The 21,725-nt window shown below is 41.7% G+C and overlaps 1 protein-coding gene across 1 annotated transcript in view; it reads left to right on the top strand.

The window, feature by feature from the left end:
- Positions 1 to 21,725, top strand: part of FBXO28 (F-box protein 28) — a 34,830-nt gene that overhangs the window by 6,258 nt on the left and 6,847 nt on the right. Inside the window, exon 2 of the mRNA XM_045009990.1 lies at positions 17,115 to 17,224. Within this exon, the coding sequence (XP_044865925.1) occupies positions 17,115 to 17,224 (110 nt within the window). The remainder of the gene's footprint in view (positions 1 to 17,114; positions 17,225 to 21,725) is intronic.

The raw sequence follows: 21,725 nt of genomic DNA, 5'->3' as shown, positions 1-21,725 counted from the left end.
CTCTTTATCATGAAAGTTGAACTTAAAAATGTAGAATTATGTACCAAAAAACCCCTGCATTCAAAAATAAAACAATGTAAAACTTTAGTTTAGCGCCTACAAGTCTAATCAGTCCTAGTTCTTGTTCAGCCAATCGCTCAAACAGACACATTTGTTTACATTTCCAGAAGATAATGCTACCTGCTTCTTGTTTACAGTGTCAACAGTAAGAAAGGCGTTTGCATTGCACTGTTGTAGCCAGCGTTGCAAGATATTTACATGCCTGATGTGCTAAAGATTCATATGTCCCTTGATGCTTCAACCACCATTCCACAGGACATGTGTCCATGCTGATTACGGGTTCTGCTCAATAACAATCCAAAGCAGTGCAGACCGATGCATGTTCATTTTCATCATCTGAGTCAGATGCCACCAGCAGGAGGTTGATTTTCTTTTTGGTGGTTTGGGTTCTGTAGTTCCCGCATTAGAGTGTTGCTTTTTTAAGACTTCTGAGAGAATGCTCTACACGTTGTCCTCAGATTTTGGAAGATACTTCAGATTCTTAAACCTTTGGTTCAGTGCTGTAGCTATCTTTAGAAATTTCACATTGATACTAAACTGATGATACTAAACTGCTCAAGATAGTTGAGACCAAAGCAGACTGTGAAGAACTTCAAAAAGATCTCACAAAACTAAGTGATTGGGCAACAAAATGGCAAATGAAATTTAATGTGGATAAATGTAAAGTAATGCACATTGGAAGAAATAACCCCAACTATACATACAATATGATGGGGGCTAATTTAGCTACAATGAATCAGGAAAAAGATCTTGGAGTCATCGTGGATAGTTCGCCGAAGACGTCCACGCAATGTGCAGCGGCGGTCAAAAAAGCAAACAGGATGTTAGGAATAATTAAAAAGGGGATAGAAAATAAGACTGAGAGTATCTTACTGCCCTTATATAAATCTGTGGTACGGCCACATCTTGAATACTGCATACAGATGTGGACTTCTCATCTCAAAAAAGATATACTGGCACTAGAAAAGGTTCAGAGAAGGGCAACTAAAATGGTTAGAGGTTTGGAACGGGTCCCATATGAGGAGAAATTAAAGAGGCTAGGACTTTTCAACTTGGAAAAGAGGAGACTAAGGGGGGGATATGGTAGAGGTATATAAAATCATCAGTGATGTAGAGAAAGTAAATAAGGAAAAGTTATTTACTTGTTCCCATAATACAAGAACTAGGGGCCACCAAATGAAATTAATGGGCAGCAGGTTTAAAACAAATAAAAGGAAGTTCTTCACACAGCGCACAGTCAACTTGTGGAACTCCTTGCCTGAGGAGGCTGTGAAGGCTAGGACTATAACAGCGTTTAAAAGAGAACTGGATAAATTCATGGAGATTAAGTTAATGGATATTAGCCAGGATGGGTAAGGAAGGGTATCCCTAGCCTCTGTTTGTCAGAGGGTGGAGATGGGTGGCGGGAGATGACTTGATCATTGCCTGTTGAGTTCACTCCCTCTGGGGCACCTGGCATTGGCCACTGTCGGTAGACAGGATACTGGGCTAGATGGACCTTTGGTCTGACCCAGTACGGCCATTCTTATGTTCTTATATCTTCTTTGCATTTTTTCAAATTTGCAGTAAAAGTGTTCTTAAAATGAACAGCATGTTCTGGGTCATCATCAGAGACTGCTATAACATGAAATATAAGGCAGAATGCAGGTAAAACAGAGCAGGAGACATATAATTCTCACCCAAGGAGTTCAGTAACAAATTTAATTTAACACATTTTTTTAACGAGCGTCATCAGCATGGAAACACATTTTCTGGAACGATGACTGAAGCATGAAGAGGCATATTAATCTTTAGCGCATCTGGCACGTAAATATCTTGTGACGCCAGCTACAACAGTGCTGAACGCCTGTTCTCACTTTCAGGTGACATTGTAATTAAGAAGTGGGCAGCATTATCTCCCGTAAATGTAAACAAACTTGTTTCTCTTAGCGATTGGCTGAACAAGAAGTAGGACTGAGTGGACTTGTAGGCTCTAAAGTTTTACACGGTTTTGTTTTTGAGTGCAGTTATGTAACAAAAAACCCTACATTTGTAACATGCACTATCTACTTGTATGAGGTGAAATGAAAAATACTATTTCTTTTATCATTTTTACAGTGTAAATATTTGTAATAAAAAATAATATAAAGTGAGCACTGTACATTTTGTATTCTGTGCTGTAATTAAAATTGATATATTTGAAAATGTAGAAAAACATCCAAAAATATTTAATACATTTCAAGTGGTATTCTATTGTTTAACAGTGCGATTAATTGCATTAATTTTTTTAAATTGTGATTAATTTTTTTTAGTTAATCGCGGGAGTTAACTGCAATTAATCGACAGCCCTAATATACTTAATCGAACTCTTAAGTTCTCAAGCAGCTTTTTCTTTTTCTTCCCTTCATTTTGCCTGTCTGAAAATTCCATTTATCATCGATGGAAATATTTTTTCATTGTTTTGTGTGTCTGTTACCGATAACAAATCTAATCCTTCCAGGCCTACTTATACTGACAGACTCAAGAAACTCAGTCTATTTAGTTTAACAAAGAAGGTTAAGGGGTGATATGATTACAGTCTATAAGTACGTACATGAAGAACAAATATTTAATAATGGGCTCTTCAGTTTTGCAGGAGTCTTGCAAGACTGAAGTGATCCAGTGACTGGAAGTTGAAGCTAGACAAATTGGAAATAAGGTGTACATTTAACAGTGAAGGTGGTTAACCATTGGAACAGTTTACCCAGGGTCATGGTGGATTCTCCATTATTAACCATTTTTAAATCAAGATTGGATGTTTTTTTTCTAGAAGATATCCTCTAGGAATTATTTTGGGAAATTTCTATGGCCTGTGCTATATTGGAAGTGAGCCTAGATCAGCTTTTTTTCAAACTTTGGGTCGCAACCCAATACTGGGTCATGGCATGTCAGGCACTGGTTCACTCTGGTTAGCACTGCCAGCTGGGACGTTAAAAGTCCCATTGGCACTGCTGCCCAGTGAAAGCAGGCTAGTGCCTATCTATTTTGACACCGCGCTGTGCACCGGAAGCAGCCAACAGCAGGTCTGTCTTCTAGGCAGGGGGGCCACAGGGCTCTGCGCGCTGCCCCCAACCTGAGCACCGGCTCCGCGCGGCCAATGGGAACTGGGGGGGGAGAGCTGTGCGAAGCTGCTTGCATGCCTCTGCCTAGGAGCTGGACCTGCTGCTGGCTGCTTCCAGGGCGCAGCGCGGTCCATGGTGCCAGGACAGGCGGGAAGCCTGTCTCTGCACCCCGGCTGCACTGCAGACCAGGAGCCGCCGGAGATAAGTCCGTGCCCCAACCCTGTGCCCCAATCCCCTGCCCCAGCCCTGAGGCCCCCCCAACCCAGAACCCCTTCCTGCACCCCAAACCCCTCATCCCCTGCCACATCCCAGAGCCTGCACCCCCAGCCCAGAACCCTGACCCTCCAACACCCCAACCCTGAGCCTCCCCAACCTGCAACCCCTTCCTGCACCCCAAACACCTCATCCCTAGCCCCAGCCCAGAGCCTGCACCCCCAGCCCAGAGCCTTGATCTCCTGCACCCCAACCCCCTGTCCCAGCCCGTCCCCCTCCCCCCAAACTCCTCATCCCCAGCTCCGTTGGGTCGCGGGCATCAACAATGTTCTTCAACTGGGTCCCCAGAAAAAGAGTTTGAAAACCACTAGACTAGATGATCAGAGTGGTCCCCTCTAGCCTTGGAATCTATGAATTGACATAGTGAGTTGGACTTGCTTACATAGATTACTTCATTCATCACATGCATCTTACGAAGTGGGTATTCACCCACAAAAGTTTATGCTCCAATACGTCTGTTAGTCTATAAGGTGCCACAGGACTCTTTGTCGCTTTTTACAGATCCAGACTAACATGGCTACCCCTCTGATACTCAGTTATCCCTGGATCCCAGCACTATGGAGGATACAGATGTTCTAATTTCAGTTACTCTTTTGATATCTCTGTATTGCCCCAGGGGACTGATCCAATCAGATTTTTCTCAGGTGAAATACATTGGAGCCAGATAAACTGAAAACAAGATGCAGATTGAGTGGAAAGAAGGGCAGGGAGGGCACAACTCTAGCAAATCTCTTTAGTACAATGGAGAGGTTGGCTCTGGGAATCCAAAAGGTGCATAATTTGTGTTAAAAGCCATAAAGCTTCTAGTTCTGTCATTAAAGGAGGAAGTAAAGGAGCATCACCTGTTTGTGATGTCTGTCATCTCATCAGGCAGAACCAAGATCATTTCAGTCCACAAGAAAAATATTCACTATGCTTCATAGCACAATGCCATCTGCTATCATTTAAAGCTCCGTATATAAAATGCAGCTGACTGGTTAAGCAGGGAAATAGATCTAAACTAATGAAATCTAAACAACTAGGTATTTGGAAATACAATTCAGCAATTCAACAACTAAGGAGTCTCATGTCTGCTCTATTTTCACTAAGCAATAACTTCAAAGTACCCAAGTTTTACTCCAGATAGATGAATCTAGGGGAAAACAGTAGCTGACCATCTGTCCTTCAGATGAACGACCTTTCAGAAGGTCTGCTTTATGCATTTCCTTTCTGCCCATATCTAATCATAAGGAACTCTTGAGGTTTTGATTGAACTTGCACCCTGCTGGTCAAGCTTTTTGAAAAGATCTGGTAATCCTAGTGGTTAGGAAACTTGCACATCTTCCGTCTTGCAAAGACTTCTGTTCTCAGGTTTAATTGACTGCAACGACTCTGTCTGATTACCTGGCTATTGAAAAAGACAGGATGAAGAGGAAGGGATATTCTGAGAAGGTAATCAATATCCTGATGGCATTCAGGAAGCATTCCACTAATATTCTGGGTTTAAGTAAAAATAAAACACTGATAGATACTGCTTTTCTTTCTATGAACGCTTTGAATGGGAGGCAGCATTGCGTAGTGGATTCTATATCCAGCTCTGCCATTGGCCTGCTGGGGTTATATTAAGGAAGTTGCTGCACCTCTGCCTCAGTTTCACCTTCTGTTCATATGAAGTAAATATCATGATTCCCATTTTTAAAGCACATAGACAGCTAGTGTTAAGTGCTGTATAAGAGCCCGATATTACTGTTTTGACAGCTGAGCTCAGAAATGGTATTCTAGGCCTGAGATTTGGGAATTGACACTTGGACTCTGAGGAATGGCATTTTTGGTGAGGGGTCCTCTATTTGAACTTGCTACTTTTGTTGGTCTTCAAAGGCCTAGGTTTGCTGACCTGCAAGCCACAGTGATGGCCCATCTCCTTACTTAGGTTCTTGTCTGTGGTGGGCTTGCGTGTGATGGAAATCCTTGTCTGAAGGACTGGGTAGTGATGATATGGCTATAAATGATGTGGCTGTAAGTTATTTTTTGAACTAGTTTTGGGATGGATTTGTTGCTGCCAATTGTAAGCAATATGTTAGATAGTGGTTTTTTAAAAAATATATTTAAACATAAATGGATCTAGAGGCTTGAATAATGGACACTTTTTTTTTAAGCAGTGGGACAATAAATGTCTACATCTTCAGTTTTCTACACAGCTGTGTGATCCTGGAAATGAGCTCCAGTTCAAGTTACTGCCACAGCAAGCCTGGTTGGAGTGAATAATCCAGGATTGATCTCCACATGTACTCACTGAAGACAGTGTTGTCATGAACTCTGGCACTTAAAATGAACTTCATATTTTGCAGGTTGTACAGCATACTTCCCTTTTCTATCTACATCCAAAACATAAAGAAAAAATGGTGCAAGCTGTACACTAGAGCTTTACTATTCCAGAATTAAGAACTTCAGGAAATCTGTGGATATTCATTTTACTTCATTGTAGAATTTAAAATAAGGCCTTGATAGTTTCTATAACAAGATGGCTCAAATAATCTGAAACAGAAGCTTTATAAAGTATAAGGGAGCTCCAGGCTGTGGTGCAGTATATCTAAATATTTTGCATTCTTTCTCTCCCATATGATTTCACTGCTTGTCAAGTCTCTCTAGTGGGGATAGGCAGACATGATCTGTGCTACAAAGGAAAAGCTGCTAATAAGTCTGTGAGATTGTGTCAACCACTTCAGTCGTTCTACAGATCAGTTAATGAAAACATATTTTTAATTTCTATAAAGCTTTCACATGGTAGCTCTGCATGTGGTGACTTACATTATTCTTTCCAGTTCCAATTCTTCAGTTTCATTGAGATTTTTCTGGAAGAACTTTACAGTGTTCAGTTCGATGCATGGAGTACACTTGAGAGGTTTGAAGTCTGCCGCAGTCTTATGATAGTAGGAAAATCCTCTAGTGAGGCTTGGTAAACATGATCATTATGAACAGATAAAATTTACTTTTAAAAAGTAATGGTTGTTTGCCCATTCAAATCACTTGCATTCGGAAACTTTCTTGCAGAAATAGTATAGACCAGGGGTTGGCAACCTTTCAGAAGTGGTGTGCTGAGTCTTCATTTATTAACTCTAATTTAAGGTTTCGCGTACCGGTAACACATTTTAACGTTTTTAGAAGTTCTCATTTCTGTAAGTCTATAATATATAACTAAACTATTGTTGTATGTAAAGTAAATAAGGTTTTTAAAATGTTTAAGAAGCTTCATTGAAAATTAAATTAAAATGCAGAGCCCTCTGGACCGGTGGCCAGGACCCCGGCAGTGTGAGTGCCACTGAAAATCAGCTCGTCTGCCACCTTTGGCACGCATGCCATAGGTTGCCTACCCTTGGTATAGACCATTTCAAACATAGTAATGCTATTTTGCTTGCTACTGCTGGCTAGAGGAAAACCCTTCTGTCTGAGACTACTCTTCCTATGATGTTTCTCAAAACTGGTTCTTGAAAATAATTCCTGGCCACATCTAACAAAGTAACAACTGGCAAAGTAAAGGATATTTTTTACTAATCCATTCGGTTTCATATTTACTAATACTTTTAAAATGGAGGCTAAAACTTCCAAGTGGAAATGTAAATTTTCTGTTGTGCAATATAATATAGAAATTGTGTTTAAATAGGGCTCTGTCTGTCACGGATTCCGTGAATTTCCACAACCTCTGTGACTTCTGCAGTGGTCAGAGTGGCTGACCCCAGGGCCGCCCAAGCAACTGGCCCCAGGACAGCTATACTGGCCGCTGCCGAAGCAGCTCCGTTGCCAGCCACTTGGAGGGCCTTCAACCAGCCACACCAACCATGTGAATTTTTGTTTATCACCCGTGACCTGTCCATGACTTTTATTAAAAATACTCATGACTAAATCGTAGCCTTATGCTTAAATGAAGGAGGATGGGCTGTATCAGGTGTAGTATATGGATTCAAACATTCTTTTCTCAATTGCTGTTGGCACTCCTGATCGGTTTGCATTCAGATTCAAACTTGTGATTATTGGCACAACTGAAGCTAAGTAATATACAGGAATTAAGTTTACCAAAGCTGACTTTTTCTGTCTGCAAAAGAGAGATGCTTGTTCTTATTTTTACCTATGTAAGGTTAATAAATCCCATACTTAAATATCTCAATTTATCCCGAGTGCAGCTTGGATTACCTTTTGAGGGCTACTGCCTGGCAGATAGCTGAACACACTGGAAAATATTTTTTTATATATACCACTAGATGTCAGTATAAACTTGATTATGAATATTCTCTCACATCTTGCAATGAATCTGTGCACAAAAATTGTATTAATATTATTTCTTTGTCTATTGTACTACTTTAATTAAACAGTGACAAACTTCACAATATATTTGCCAGAAAAATCCTTACCTTTTATACACTAGTTTTTGCCATGTATAGTAACACTAGGATTGAAGCTTCTTATAACTGAAACCAGAATTCTTTAGGTGGTATTTTAGGTATTCATACAGCAGTACGTAGGTGACTCCCGGCTTCTGGACCAGAGTAATACTTCTGAGAGGTTGTCTTGGAACAAATATGGTTTAATTTAGCTGCCATAAAGTTTCCTTCAAATTAAAGGGTTGGTGTTTGAAAAGAAATTAAAAAAAAAAATCAAATTGACTACTTAGCTGACTCCATTGATGAGTGTGCGGGAGAACTGCACTAGAATTAAAGATCAATGGTTCTTCATGTTACCTTTCAGGAATCCTTTTTTCCCATGGATCTTCCTAGTCTTCAGCGAGTACTAAAGCACACAGAGCCTGAGAGGGCAGCACAGTATACTAACTCTTAAAGCATTAGATTCTTAATGATTATGCACTTTTTTATTTTCTAATAGTGCCCCAGATTTCATCTCAGTTCTTTTCAGAGACAAAATAGTGGCTTCCACCTAGCTTTTCCCATTCTGTTAAATACAGAAAACAAACTTTACTCCCTGTAAATCTTTCTGCAGCTGTCCATGGCCAGTGTACTTGTTAATAGGAAAATGTGAAACTGTTCAGAATATATTTTAAATACTGACTTGAAAATCTTGAGCCAGATGTGGGCATGTGTCCCAGAAGACAAATGCAGCCGTATATTTAAGAGATGTGTATGCACCATTCTTGAAGTGTCCAAGATGAATAAAATGGAGCCACGAGTCTTTTGGCTAAGACTACAGGTTCATACAACAGGTTCTCAAAGCTTGTTAAATAGAGTTCTTTTTAGTGAAAATACCAAATAAATATAGTGTTGAGACTGACAAACCAGTAAATTCAAAGTCAATGTTGATGTTTCAATCTTAGAAGTTAAATGTAATGGGGAATGCAGTTGAGTCAATCCTAGACTTGCATGCTGAATGTTCTCACTAACCACTACGCGGGCTTTTGACACGTACATTTTAACTTATCTTTAAAAAACAACACACAAACTCATGTACTTTTTTCCCCCTTTCATGGAAATATTGTGCTGTTTTGTGCCTACTAGAGATTGAGCTCATATTGCTGATTATAAATTTTCAGACATCTAGCAAATTGAACTGCTAAGAACTTTCAGAGAGGAGCAGTTAGTTTTTAAATTCTTCCTTTAAAAAATACATTTCTCTGCTGAATGCTGTCCATTCAGCACAGAAATGTGGGGGCATTCAGCACATACATGTAGTCTTAAAAGAATCTCCACTTCCCTTTTGTAGTCAACCTTTGAAGGGGCAATATCAATTATTTGTAAGCTGAAAATATGACACGTTAAAATACACTAGTTGTAATTTGTATACTGGCTGTTCAATTTACAAATACCGTATAAAATATATTTTAAAATCTTCAAATTTTGGCTTTCTGTTTTGTAAAATGTCTGTTTTGTGCTAAGACCTAGACTCTGTACTGTGTGATCTTTGCAATTAAAGACACCATTAGAAATGGAGAAATATTTTTTGATTACAAGAATTTTGTTTATGCCTTTAAAGAAGCATTATTGACGTTGGTCAGTTTAAAGTGAACAGATGTATCTGAGATGCTTTAATTCTGCATCTCATGGCTTCTGTCTTAACATTTTCCATGTATATGCTTTTTAAAATTTCAACTTCTGTCTCATAGGTCTTTGGCATTTTTGAGAGATTAAAGTATTTATATGACCCATCGGAACCTCTCTGTACATAAAGTTCAGCCCAGGTACACGTAGGTGCAGCTCCCATTGAAGTCAATAGGAATTGTTCTTGCTTACACCAGGACAGAATTTGGCCCAGTGATTTTTTTTTTTTAAAATAAAGCCACAAGACGATAGTTAGCGGCAACATAACTCGTTAAGGAACAGCCATCTAATGGGAGTAGCCATCCCTGTGCTTTCTCAGGCATCCCTTTCCCAGTATGGTATCCTGATCTATAAATTATATATGAATTATATTGATTACTTAAGAATTCCCAGTTATCATTTGAGGATTGACAGGTTCGTGTCCCAAGATCAGGCCCAGAATTATTAAAATTACTATATAGTTGGGAACCACAATGTGCACAGCTGCAACACTCACACTGTAGGCCTCTTCTATATTTACAGTAATTTATTAATATATTTAGCAAAGTCACAAACACTAACTCAACAAGGTAGATGGAGAAAATAAAGTACATCTGAACATCAATACATCATCCCTTGCAGAACAGTCTGAGATGTTGGCCATTATCTTCTTCCTCACCATCACCTTCCTCTTCGTCACCAGAGGCCATCATTCTGACACCTACATCTCTCTCTCCCCTATTGTACACAGGCTGGGATACAGCTTTTTATAATATGCTGATGCCACCGTGCCTAATGCATATTCAGTAAGGATTTCTCCCCTCTTCTTTCTTAATATTAATAAAGGTGGGGTGCCCTTCTTCTATAGTTAGTATATTAATGATCTCAACTTATTATCATATATGTCCATTCGTTGCCCTGGCACTCTTGTGCTTGGATGTTCTTTCAAAAACTTTTCAAAAGCTGGTGTTAGCGCGTTTCTGTGGTTGGTTCATGTCATGAAATTACCCCTTACAGTCTATTTCCAGTTTCCCAAAACTTAGGGGTTACTACTGGGCCATTTATCTATGCCAAAGTTAATGGACCTCAAGCCTTATGCTAACTGCTGAAGCTAATAAAGATTAATAAACAGGATATAGGCCTATAGGTTCCTTGCATTACTGCAGGATATAGTAAAGACAGAATATGATGAAGGCAAGGCAGTGAATATAATAAAGTCCTCCACTTTACAGGGCTCATTAACAATCACCGTATCTCATAAATTTAGGGCCTTATCCTTTGCTTAAACCTGTCCTTTTTACATAACACAATACATGACAGATAAAGGGGGAATTGCCACCCACCCAGAAGAGGTACTCTGATGCATTCATTGTAGATATTGTCTTCAAAGTGACCTACTGAATGGATAGCTGCCAGGTGACTGGACACATCCTCATCTGGACTGAACACAGGGAAATAGGCTGTGGATGGGATACACAAGGTTTTGCCATGATGTAATCTTAGTTAAATAACAAGAGTCTTAATTAGGATGCTGTGTCACAGATGCCATACCTGAATTCCTTCCAGCGGCACTCTGGCAAGAATCAAACAAGTGGCTCTTCCAGTTTCATGTTTTTAAAACAGTTTTAACAATATAATTTAGCAACTGCTAATCCTTGATTTAAGAATGGTAGCTTTCCCAATTCTAAAATTATAGGTTATTATCTAACACCAGTTATGATAGTGTTTAACACATATACTGTATGCAGAACTGATTTATGATATACTTACTCCTGAGGGCATTCTGCACCAAAAATTAAAAATTCGGTGCACAATATTTTAAAATTCTGCACATTTTATTTGTCAAAATAACACTACATAATCATGCCAGTTTCAGTTATTTTGGTATTTTATTTCAAAATATCCGTCAGCAGGTATTTTTGTAACAATACAGGCTCACACAAAAAAATTCCTCCAGGAGTAGAGTATTAAAGAAACCTCGAAGACAACCCAGTTCCTGTTTCTCTGCCCCATTATATTCCCTAGAGCCCAGCCGGAGGGCCAAACATGCCCAACTGTGGTCCTACCCAGCCCAGATACCTGCACCCCATCCGTGCCCAGAGCCATTTGCGGGGGCCCCCTTGCCCAGACACCTGTCTCCTTCCCCCGCATTCCCCTCCAAGCCCAGGGATCCAGAGGAAGAAACACCCTAATGCTCGGTCCCAGGGTTGCATGGAGTTTCCTGCGCACTGCCCTGTCCTTCCCTCAGGGCATGCTGGGAACTGCAGCTGCCAGAAAACCTCTAGCTCAGGGGTCCCCAACGCGGTGCCTGTGGGCGCCATGGCGCACACCGAGGCTTCCATATGCGCCTGCCTACTGACCACCAGAGAAGCAGCTGCCGAGAAGTGGCAATGTCAAGAAGCGCTACCGCCAAAATCCCACTGAATTTCTGCAGGATTTTGTCGGTGACGCCTCTTGATGATGCTACTTCACGGCGGCATTGCGGCGGTGACGCCTCTTGACTTTGCTGCTTCACGGTGGCATTTCGGCGCCTGCTTGTCCGGCGGCCACGGTCCTCGGCGGCTAGTTGTCCAGCGCCTGCCCCATGGAAAAGGTTGGGGACCACTGCTCTAGCTCTCTCTCCCATCCCACAAGAGTGTCTTCTATCTGCAAGTTGGGCTTTACCGAGTCCAGTGACCCCTAGTGGCAGCTATGAGCACTGCAGCCCATTTCTGCGGGGGGGAACAGGAAATTCTGCATGCACAACTTTAATTTCTTCAAAATTCTGCATTGCACAGTGGCTCAGAATTCCCCCAGGAGTATATACTGTACCCATTACTACTCCTGGTATAAGTGTACCCACTTCCCACCCTGGAATTATTGATTAGAGGACAGGTCTTTTCCCAGGTTACTAAAAGTGACATGGTTACATCCACTAACTTATAGCTGAGGGTTACACTTTCACCTAGTATACTCTTTACCATTTGATAGGACCTCCTAGAAGTTGGCTTTCTTGATTCCACTACTGGAATGGGGGAACCGATTTGACCATGGCAACCCCTTTTATATACTTTTTTTCCTAATATATATTTGTACATTGCCACCATTAGTTCGGGCAATAAACTCAATACTGTCCCATGTTTTGATTATTAGTCTTCCCCAAATTCAGTATACTGCCATTTTGGGATGAGATCATGTTGCTCTGAAGATGACACCGGTGCACCAAAGGGTATCCTTACAACGGGCTGCTGCCATTGGCTCCGGACCACAATTACTACAGAGTTAGAGTTCACCATCTGGAGTTTTACAGAAAAGTCCTTTTTCTCAGCTTCCTTCATATGGCAGTCAAATACTGGAGCTCACAAGTCTGCATTTAGTTGGCCAGGCACCTCACCAAACCAACTATCTGGAAATCAGGGCTACTGCAGAGGAGGAACAATGCTGTCAGCTACATGGTCCTGTGAGCTGGTTTTGGCTTGGGTCTCCTCTGAGGATCATTGCTGAATACCTGTAAAGACATGTCCCTTTCCTGGTACAATGTTGTGGGACTTGATGTTATGGGCATTTACCAGTTTTTAGTTTTTCCTTTCACTATCCCTGAAAACCTGAGGTGTCTAAAGGATCCTGTTTCCATCGTGCTCCTTTTGTGGCAAATAACTTAACTTAAAGGGTTCATTATACATTTACAATGACCTATTACCTTGCAAGGGGGTTGCTAAAGCAAGAGACTGATATAAAACAACCAAGTGCTTCTCCATACTTGAGGGTTAAACAACCTGAGCAGTGAACCCTCAAAACTAAAATACAAGGATCACACAAATTCTACAAGGGCAAAACCCAAAACAAAGAAGTCAGCAAGATTTCTTACCAGTATATTGTGCAGAACAGATATACACACACACACACACCCCTGGTTGGGGGTGATTATCTTGAAAATCCCAACACCATGTTACTTTAGCTGGAACCTGTTTTTTTAAACATTTTCATTGAGTTTGATTATGATAACCAAATATATATTGTTACATTACAAAACTGTTCTAATAGCTCTAATATAGCTATTAATCTTACTTTAATATTATGGTGGTTTGCTCAGTGAACTTCTGAATTTTAATCTGCGTTCTGCCAAACAACTGGCCACATTGCCTGACAAACTCCAAATCAAAATTTTATATATATATATATATATATATATATATAATGTATGTTACAATTTAAATTTTCAATGAGGCAAATATACTTACCGCATATTTGACTGAAATTTGCAAAAATGGAACTACCATTGGTGTCTTATAGGAACACACACACGGTGGTTAAACACTATCCTAATATTGAAACAATGTGGTAACATCAAAAAATTATTTGGCTACTTCCACTTTTTCATGTTCTCTGTATGTATATATATCTTCTTACTATATCAGGGATCGGCAACCTTTCAGAAGTGGTATGCCAAGTCTTCATTTATTCACTATAATTTAAGGTTTCGCGTGCCGGTAATACATTTTAATGTTTTTAGAAGGTCTCTCTCTATAAGTCTATAAACTATTGTTGTATGTAAAGTAAACAAGTTTTTTAAAATGTTTAAGAAGCTTCATTTAAAATTAAATTAAAATGCAGATCTTATCAGTTTAGTGCAGTGGTTCTTAACCTGGGTTGCACGCACCCCCCGGGGCAGGGCCGCTGCAAGGATATTTTGCACCCTAGGTGAAACTTCCACCTTGTCCCCTCCCCCACACATCAGTTCATTGAGGGGCAAATCCCAACGAGCCTTTATAAACCCCAGCCATGCCCAGGGGCTGCTCCCCAGACCAGGTTCCCCCATCCCTGCCCCCTGAACTCCCCTGGAGGGTGCACAGCCCCCCCACGAGCCCTCCCTGCCCCACCCAGGTGGCCCCCGCCCCGAGTCCACTCACTGGCTTTGCTGGGCTTGGGCTGCTGCAGCAGCTCGGCAGGGAGGAGCCACCTTCCAGAGGCACCGGAGAGCCAGAGCGTCCCGCTTGCGGCAGCAGCGAGCCCCAGCCATGAAGTAGCCGGCGCAGTGCAGGGGGGCAGCAGCCCTGCAAAGGCGGCGGCGCCGCTACCAGGAAGCAGCTGTGCCCCCCCGCCCCTCCTGCCCAGGTTGCAGCCCAGCGCCGTCGCCCCCCCCCGGGGGCTCCTGCAGGCTGCAGTGGATGTATGCAGGTGCCAGCCCCCATGCGCCCCCCGGCTCCCCCCTTGCCTAGGGTTACCATATTTCAACAATCAAAAAAGAGGGGAGAGCCCTGCCCTAGCCCCGCCCCCATCCACTCCCTCCCACTTCCCACCCCGATTGCCCCGGTCAGAACCCCCCCCCTCCTTGTCCCCTGACTGCCCCCTCCTGGGACCTGTGCCCCTAACTGCCCCCCATAACCCCACCCCCTACCTAAGCTTCCCTGCTCCTTGTCCTCTGACTGCCCCCTCCTGAGGACTCCCCCACCCTAACTGCCCCCCTAGGACCCTACCCCCTATCTGTCCCCTGACTGCCCCAACCCTTATCCACACCCCCGCCCCCAGACAGACCCTGGGGACTCCCATGCCCCATCCAACCGCTCCTTGCCCCCTGACAGGACCCCCAGAACTCCCGACTCATCCAATCCTCCCCCTGCTCCCTGACTGGGTTGTGAGTTCAATCCTTAAGAGGGCCACTTAGGGATAGGGGCAAAAATCTATGTGGGGTTTGGTCCTGCTTTGACCTCCTGAGGTCCCTTCCAACCCTGATATTCTAATTTTAATATTATTTTGCCAGATTCAGGTTAGAAGCAATTTGCTTTGCCTGCTTCACCTTTTTTTTTCCAGACGCACTTCCCCTTCAGCTTTTACAGCAACGTGTTAGCTGTTGGTGGCTTTGTTGCTGAGGATTATTTAGAAATTACAAATTAAAGGCACAGAGGCAGGTTACAGGATATGAGCTACAAAATGCATGATTACGGTCTCTAAAATCTGTGGGGAATCAAAGCTTTTGGTATTTTCTGGTAAGTGGTGGGTTTTTCCCTTGTTTCTTTGATACTTTTTATTCACCCATTCCTTTATATTACTATTTAATTTACTTTCCTGGATTTTTAACACCTTGCTTTGGCCTTATACTTACCCTTCTCATTTTCCATTTGAGTAATTATCCCCGGATAGGCATTAAGGGTCTGTGATACTTGTAACATAGCTTCCTGTACTTTCCCCGACTACTACATTGAACATATCACATATTAAACATTACATTAAACATATGATCAAACCCCACCTTAGGGTAATTAAAAATAGCCTGGCTATGTTCCATTCATAAAAAACCTCCATGATCTTTAATATATTTTTATGCTGTATTTTGGTTAACCACAGCTGGGTCCCCAGAAGTCTCGGCTGACTCACTTTAACCCTAAACTGTGCTAGTTAGCCTAATTTCTAACCGTACACAATAAACACTTAACACTATTCATATGTGAAGGCATCCCTCCTTAAATAATGAACCCCTTAATAACCGGTTCCAACAATTACTTGAACAAGTCCCGAGAAAAACACATGGGATGGGGGTTCTACTCTCTTCACTTGATGGCTAATGTGCTTTTAGTTGATCGAGAGGTATTTACCCTGTCAGGACCCACCGAGCAGCCCAGGGCAAGCTTGCAGTACACGGATCAGGGCACAGTGCGGGAGAGCTGAAGGGATTGAGATAAGGTAGCACGGACCTGTGCGGGTTCTGAACTTCTGTGGCTTTCCTGGCGGTAATTAAAACATAAATCAAGTCTCCTGCCACCTCAAAGTGTGGATCACCGGGCCCCAATGCAACTGTAATTTCAACTTTAGGTAATTCTACATTACTACACAATTCAACTTAGAAAGCCCCCTTAATACGTGTATAAAGGAATCCCCTTTTTGCAAGATTCTAAACCCAATAACTAGTCAATAATATCCAATGAGGATGACATTAGAGTGCAATCCCAGATCACCCCACATGCATCCTTACACAGTTACAATTTCCATGGAGACCTAGTGGTGGGAGACAGGTGGTTACCCATGAAGTTCCTACCTTGCTTCTGGCATGCCAAGTGAGTCTGATGTTAATTTAGCTCGAACCTGTGGTTTTTTTTAGATTTTTCATTGTTTGTTTATGATAACCAAACAATATATATTGCTACGTAATAAAACATTTCCATAAGTTTGGAAAGTCTTGCCTATGAAAACTCCTGCCACACAGTGGGATAATTCCCAAAAAAGTCTAAGATCAGCCTCCGTTTGTCCCTCTGCACTCATTCAGACTTCTGAGAGAAAATGCTCTGGCAAAAAGCTTCTAGATGTGAAATTAACTACAAAGTGGGGTTTTGTTGTCTTTGATATATTAAACAACTTTTGAAATATCAGGTCCTAGCTCTCTTAGGAGGATATTGCTGGGACCATTCGTGGACATAAATAATGAGTCTTTAAACATGAGCCTTTAAACTGAACTGCTGCTAACCTTTATTAACATGAAGGAAGAAGTGATACAGATTTCAATGAATTTTGAAGTTGCCTTTTATATAACAAAGGATCAGTAAAGGGCAAACAATTTTATTTTGCATTGTAGTTGACATTTTATCCAGTTTAGGATTAGTTTGCAAATCAGAAAGAATAAAAACTAATCTTGCACCATTGAACAAGCACAGACTGACTAATCATGAAAACAACCTGTAGTTTGGTTTGAGACATTTGAAGTTTCCTTTGTTCTGTATTTTAAAAATAGGTTTGTAAGCGAATGGACTTGGTCTGCCAGCGAATGTTAAATCAGGGATTTCTGAAAGTGGAAAGATATCACAACTTGTGTCAGAAACAGGTTAAAGCACAACTTCCAAGGTATGTGCCAATTACAGCTATGGGTTCCAAATACTGTATCTTAAAACACGTAAGTAAGAACACAGTAACATTATTTCTTATGTGTAAAGCTAAGACTGTAAAAGTTGACTTAAATTATCTAGTTAAATTAATGTGTTTTAGAAAAACATTGACAATATTTTGGCTGTAATTGGAATTATCTGGTTTAGTTGGTAACATTCCATGGGTTATTTTTCTTGCAAAAACACTTAGCCCAGCCCTAAAGTCTGTTTAGATAAATGTTATCCTGTTTTTGTTTGTTTGCTTGCTTGCTTGCTTCCCAGCCTGTCAGGAACTGAAGTGCTGTCAGAAGAGAGAGGTAGTATCCTATATTACTCAAAATCAACTCCTCTGGCAAATCTAGGAGCCATGATAACTTACCTTGGCTAAAAGGATTTTTATCTACCTGTGCAATTGAGTAGACGTGAAACACATTTTTCATGTAACCTGGGATTAGAAAGCAAAATGATCTAATTTTGCATGTTTTCTTATCAAATATAAGAACATAACATAAGAGAGGCCGTACCGTGTCAGACCAAAGGTCCATCTAGCCCAGTATCTGTCTACCGACAGTGGCCAATGCCAGGTGCCCCAGAGGGAGTGAATCTAACAGGCAATGATCAAGTGATCTCTCTCCTGCCATCCATCTCCATCCTCTGACGAACAGAGGCTAGGGACACCATTCTTACCCATCCTAGCTAATAGCCATTTATGGACTTAGCCACCATGAATTTATCCAGTCCCCTTTTAAACATTGTTATAGTCCTAGCCTTCACAACCTCCTCAGGTAAGGAGTTCCACAAGTTGACTGTGCGCTGCGTGAAGAAGAACTTCCTTTTATTTGTTTTAAACCTGCTGCCTATTAATTTCATTTGGTGACCCCTAGTTCTTGTATTATGGGAATAAGTAAATAACTTTTCCTTATCCACTTTCTCAACATCACTCATGATTTTATATACCTCTATCATGTCCCCCCTTAGTCTTCTCTTTTCCAAGCTGAAGAGTCCTAGCCTCTTTAATCTTTCCTCGTATGGGACCCTCTCTAAACCCCTAATCATTTTAGTTGCCCTTTTCTGAACCTTTTCTAGTGCTAGAATATCTTTTTTGAGGTGAGGAGACCACATCTGTACACAGTATTTGAGATGTGGGCGTACCATGGATTTATATAAGGGCAATAATATATTCTCAGTCTTATTCTCTATCCCCTTTTTAATGATTCCTAACATCCTATTTGCTTTTTTGACCGCCTCTGCACACTGCGTGGACATCTTCAGAGAACTATCCACGATGACGCCAAGATCTTTTTCCTGACTCATTGTAGCTAAGTTAGCCCCCATCATGTTGTATGTATAGTTGGGGTTATTTTTTCCAATGTGCATTACTTTACATTTATCCACATTAAATTTCATTTGCCATTTTGTTGCCCAATCACTTAGTTTTGTGAGATCTTTTTGAAGTTCTTCACAATCTGCTTTGGTCTTAACTATCTTGAGAAGTTTAGTATCATCTGCAAACTCATCATTGGCCACCTCACTGTTTACCCCTTTCTCCAGATCATTTATGAATAAATTGAATAGGATTGGTCGGAGGACTGACCCTTGGGGAACACCACTAGTTACACCTCTCCATTCTGAGAATTTACCATTAATTCCTACCCTTTGTTCCCTGTCCTTTAACCAGTTCTCAATCCATGAAAGGACCTTCCCTTTTATCCCATGACAGCTTAATTTACGTAAGAGCCTTTGGTGAGGGACCTTGTCAAAGGCTTTCTGGAAATCCAAGTACACTATGTCCACCGGATCTCCCTTGTCCACATGTTTGTTGACCCCTTCAAAGAATTCTAATAAATTAGTAAGACACGATTTCCCTTTACAGAAACCATGTTGACTATTGCTCAAGAGTTTATGTTTATCTATGTGTCTGACAATTTTATTCTTTACTATTGTTTCAACTAATTTGCCCGGTACCGACGTTAGACTTACCGGTCTGTAATTGTCGGGATCACCCCTAGAGCCCTTTTTAAATATTGGCGTTACATTAGCTAACTTCCAGTCATTGGGTACCGAAGCCGATTTAAAGGACAGGTTACAAACCTTAGTTAATAGTTCCACAACTTCACATTTGAGTTCTTTCAGAACTCTTGGGTGAATGCCATCTGGTCCCGGTGACTTGTTCATGTTGAGTTTATCAATTAATTCCAAAACCTCCTCTAGTGACACTTCAATCTGTGACAGTTCCTCAGATTTGTCACCTACAAAAGCCAGCTCAGGTTTGGGAATCTCCCTAACATCCTCAGCCGTGAAGACTGAAGCAAAGAATCCATTTAGTTTCTCCGCAATGACTTTATCATCTTTAAGCGCTCCTTTTGTATTTTGATCATCAAGGGGCCCCACTGGTTGTTTAGCAGGCTTCCTGCTTCTGATGTACTTAAAAAACATTTGTTATTACCTTTGGAGTTTTTGGCTAGCCGTTCTTCAAACTACTCTTTGGCTTTTCTTATTACACTCTTGCACTTAAGTTGGCAGTGTTTGTGCTCCTTTCTATTTGCCTCACTAGGATTTGACTTCCACTTTTTAAAGGAAGTCTTTTTATCTCTCACTGCTTCTTTTACATGGTTGTTAAGCCACGGTGGCTCTTTTTTAGTTCTTTTACTGTTTTTCTTAATTTGGGGTATACATTGAAGTTGGGCCTCTATTATGGTGTCTTTAAAAAGGGCCCACGCAACTTGCAGGGATTTCACTTTAGTCACTGTACCTTTTAACTTTTGTCTAACTAACCCCCTCATTTTTGTATAGTTCCCCCTTTTGAAATTAAATGCCACAGTGTTGGGCAGTTGAGGTGTTCTTCCCACCACAGGGATGTTGAATGCTATTGTATTATGGTCACTATTTCCAAGCGGTCCTGCTATAGTTACCTCTTGGACCAGCTCCTGCGCTCCACTCAGGATTAAATCTAGAGTTGCCTCTCCCCTTGTGGGTTCCCGTACCAGCTGCTCCATGAAGCAGTCATTTAAAGTATCGAGAAATTTTATCTCTGCATTTCGTCCTGAAGTGAAATATTCCCAGTCAATATGGGGATAATTGAAATCCCCCACTATTATTGGGTTCTTAATTTTGATAGCCTCTCTAATTTCCCTTAGCATTTCATCATCACTATTACTGTCCTGGTCAGGTGGTCGATAATAGATCCCTAATGTTATATTTTTACTAGAGCATGAAATTTCTATCCATAGAGACTCTATGGAACATGTGGATTCGCTTACGATTTTTACTTCATTTGAATCTACACTTTCTTTCACATATAGTGCCACTCCTCCCCCTGCACGACCTGTTCTGTCCTTCCGATATATTTTGTACCCCGGAATGATTGTGTCCCATTGGTTGCTCTCAGTCCACCAGGTTTCTGTGATGCCTATTATATCTATATCCTCCTTTATCACAAGGCACTCTAGTTCACCCATCTTATTATTTAGACTTCTGGCATTTGTGTACAAGCACTTTAAAAACTTGTCCCTGTTTATTATCCTGCCTTTTTCTGATGTGCCAGATTCTTTTTTATGTGACTGTTTATCATCTGATCCAGCCCTTACATTATACTTTTCAGTCCTCTGCTCCTGACTATAACCTGGAGATTCTCTATCATCAGACTCTCCCCTAAGAGAAGTCTGTGTCCGATCCACACGCTCCTCTGCAGCAGTCGGCTTTCCCCCATCTCCTAGTTTAAAAACTGCTCTACAACCTTTTTAATGTTTAGCGCCAGCAGTCTGGTTCCACTTTGGTTTAGGTGGAGCCCATCTCTCCTGTATAGGCTCCTCCCATCCCAGAAGTTTCCCCAGTTCCTAATGAACGTGAACCCCTCCTCTCTACACCATCGTCTCATCCACGCATTGAGACTCTGAAGCTCTGCCTGCCTACCTGGCCCTGCGCGTGGAACTGGGAGCATTTCTGAAAATGCCACCATAGAGGTCCTGGATTTCAGTCTCTTCCCTAGCAGCCTAAATTTGGCTTCCAGGACATCTCTCCTACCCTTCCCTATGTCATTGGTACCTACATGTACCACGACCACCGGCTCCTCCCCAGCACTACACATAAGTCTATCTAGATGCCTCGAGAGATCCGCAACCTTTGCACCAGGCAGGCAAGTCACCATACGGTTCTCCCGGTCATCACAGACCCAGCTATCTACATTTCTAATAATCGAATCTCCCATTACTAACACCTGCCTTTTCCTAGAAACTGGAGTTCCCTCCCCCGGAGAGGCAACCTCAGTGCGAGAGGCAACCCCAGCACCATCTGGAAGGAGGGTCCCGACTACGGGAAGGTTTCCCTCTGCTCCCATTGACTGCTCTGCTTCCCTGGGCCTTTCTTCCTCCTCAACAGCACAGGAGCTGTCTGAGCGGAGGTGGGACAATTCTACAGTGTCCCGGAAAGCCTCATCAACATACCTCTCTGCCTCTCTTAGCTCCTCCAGTTCCGCCACCCTG

Source organism: Mauremys mutica, chromosome 3, assembly GCF_020497125.1.
Source record: "Mauremys mutica isolate MM-2020 ecotype Southern chromosome 3, ASM2049712v1, whole genome shotgun sequence".
Lineage (NCBI taxonomy): Eukaryota > Metazoa > Chordata > Testudines > Geoemydidae > Mauremys > Mauremys mutica.
The sequence above is the reverse complement of the archived record's forward strand: the minus strand, read 5'-3'. Positions and strand labels throughout refer to the sequence as shown.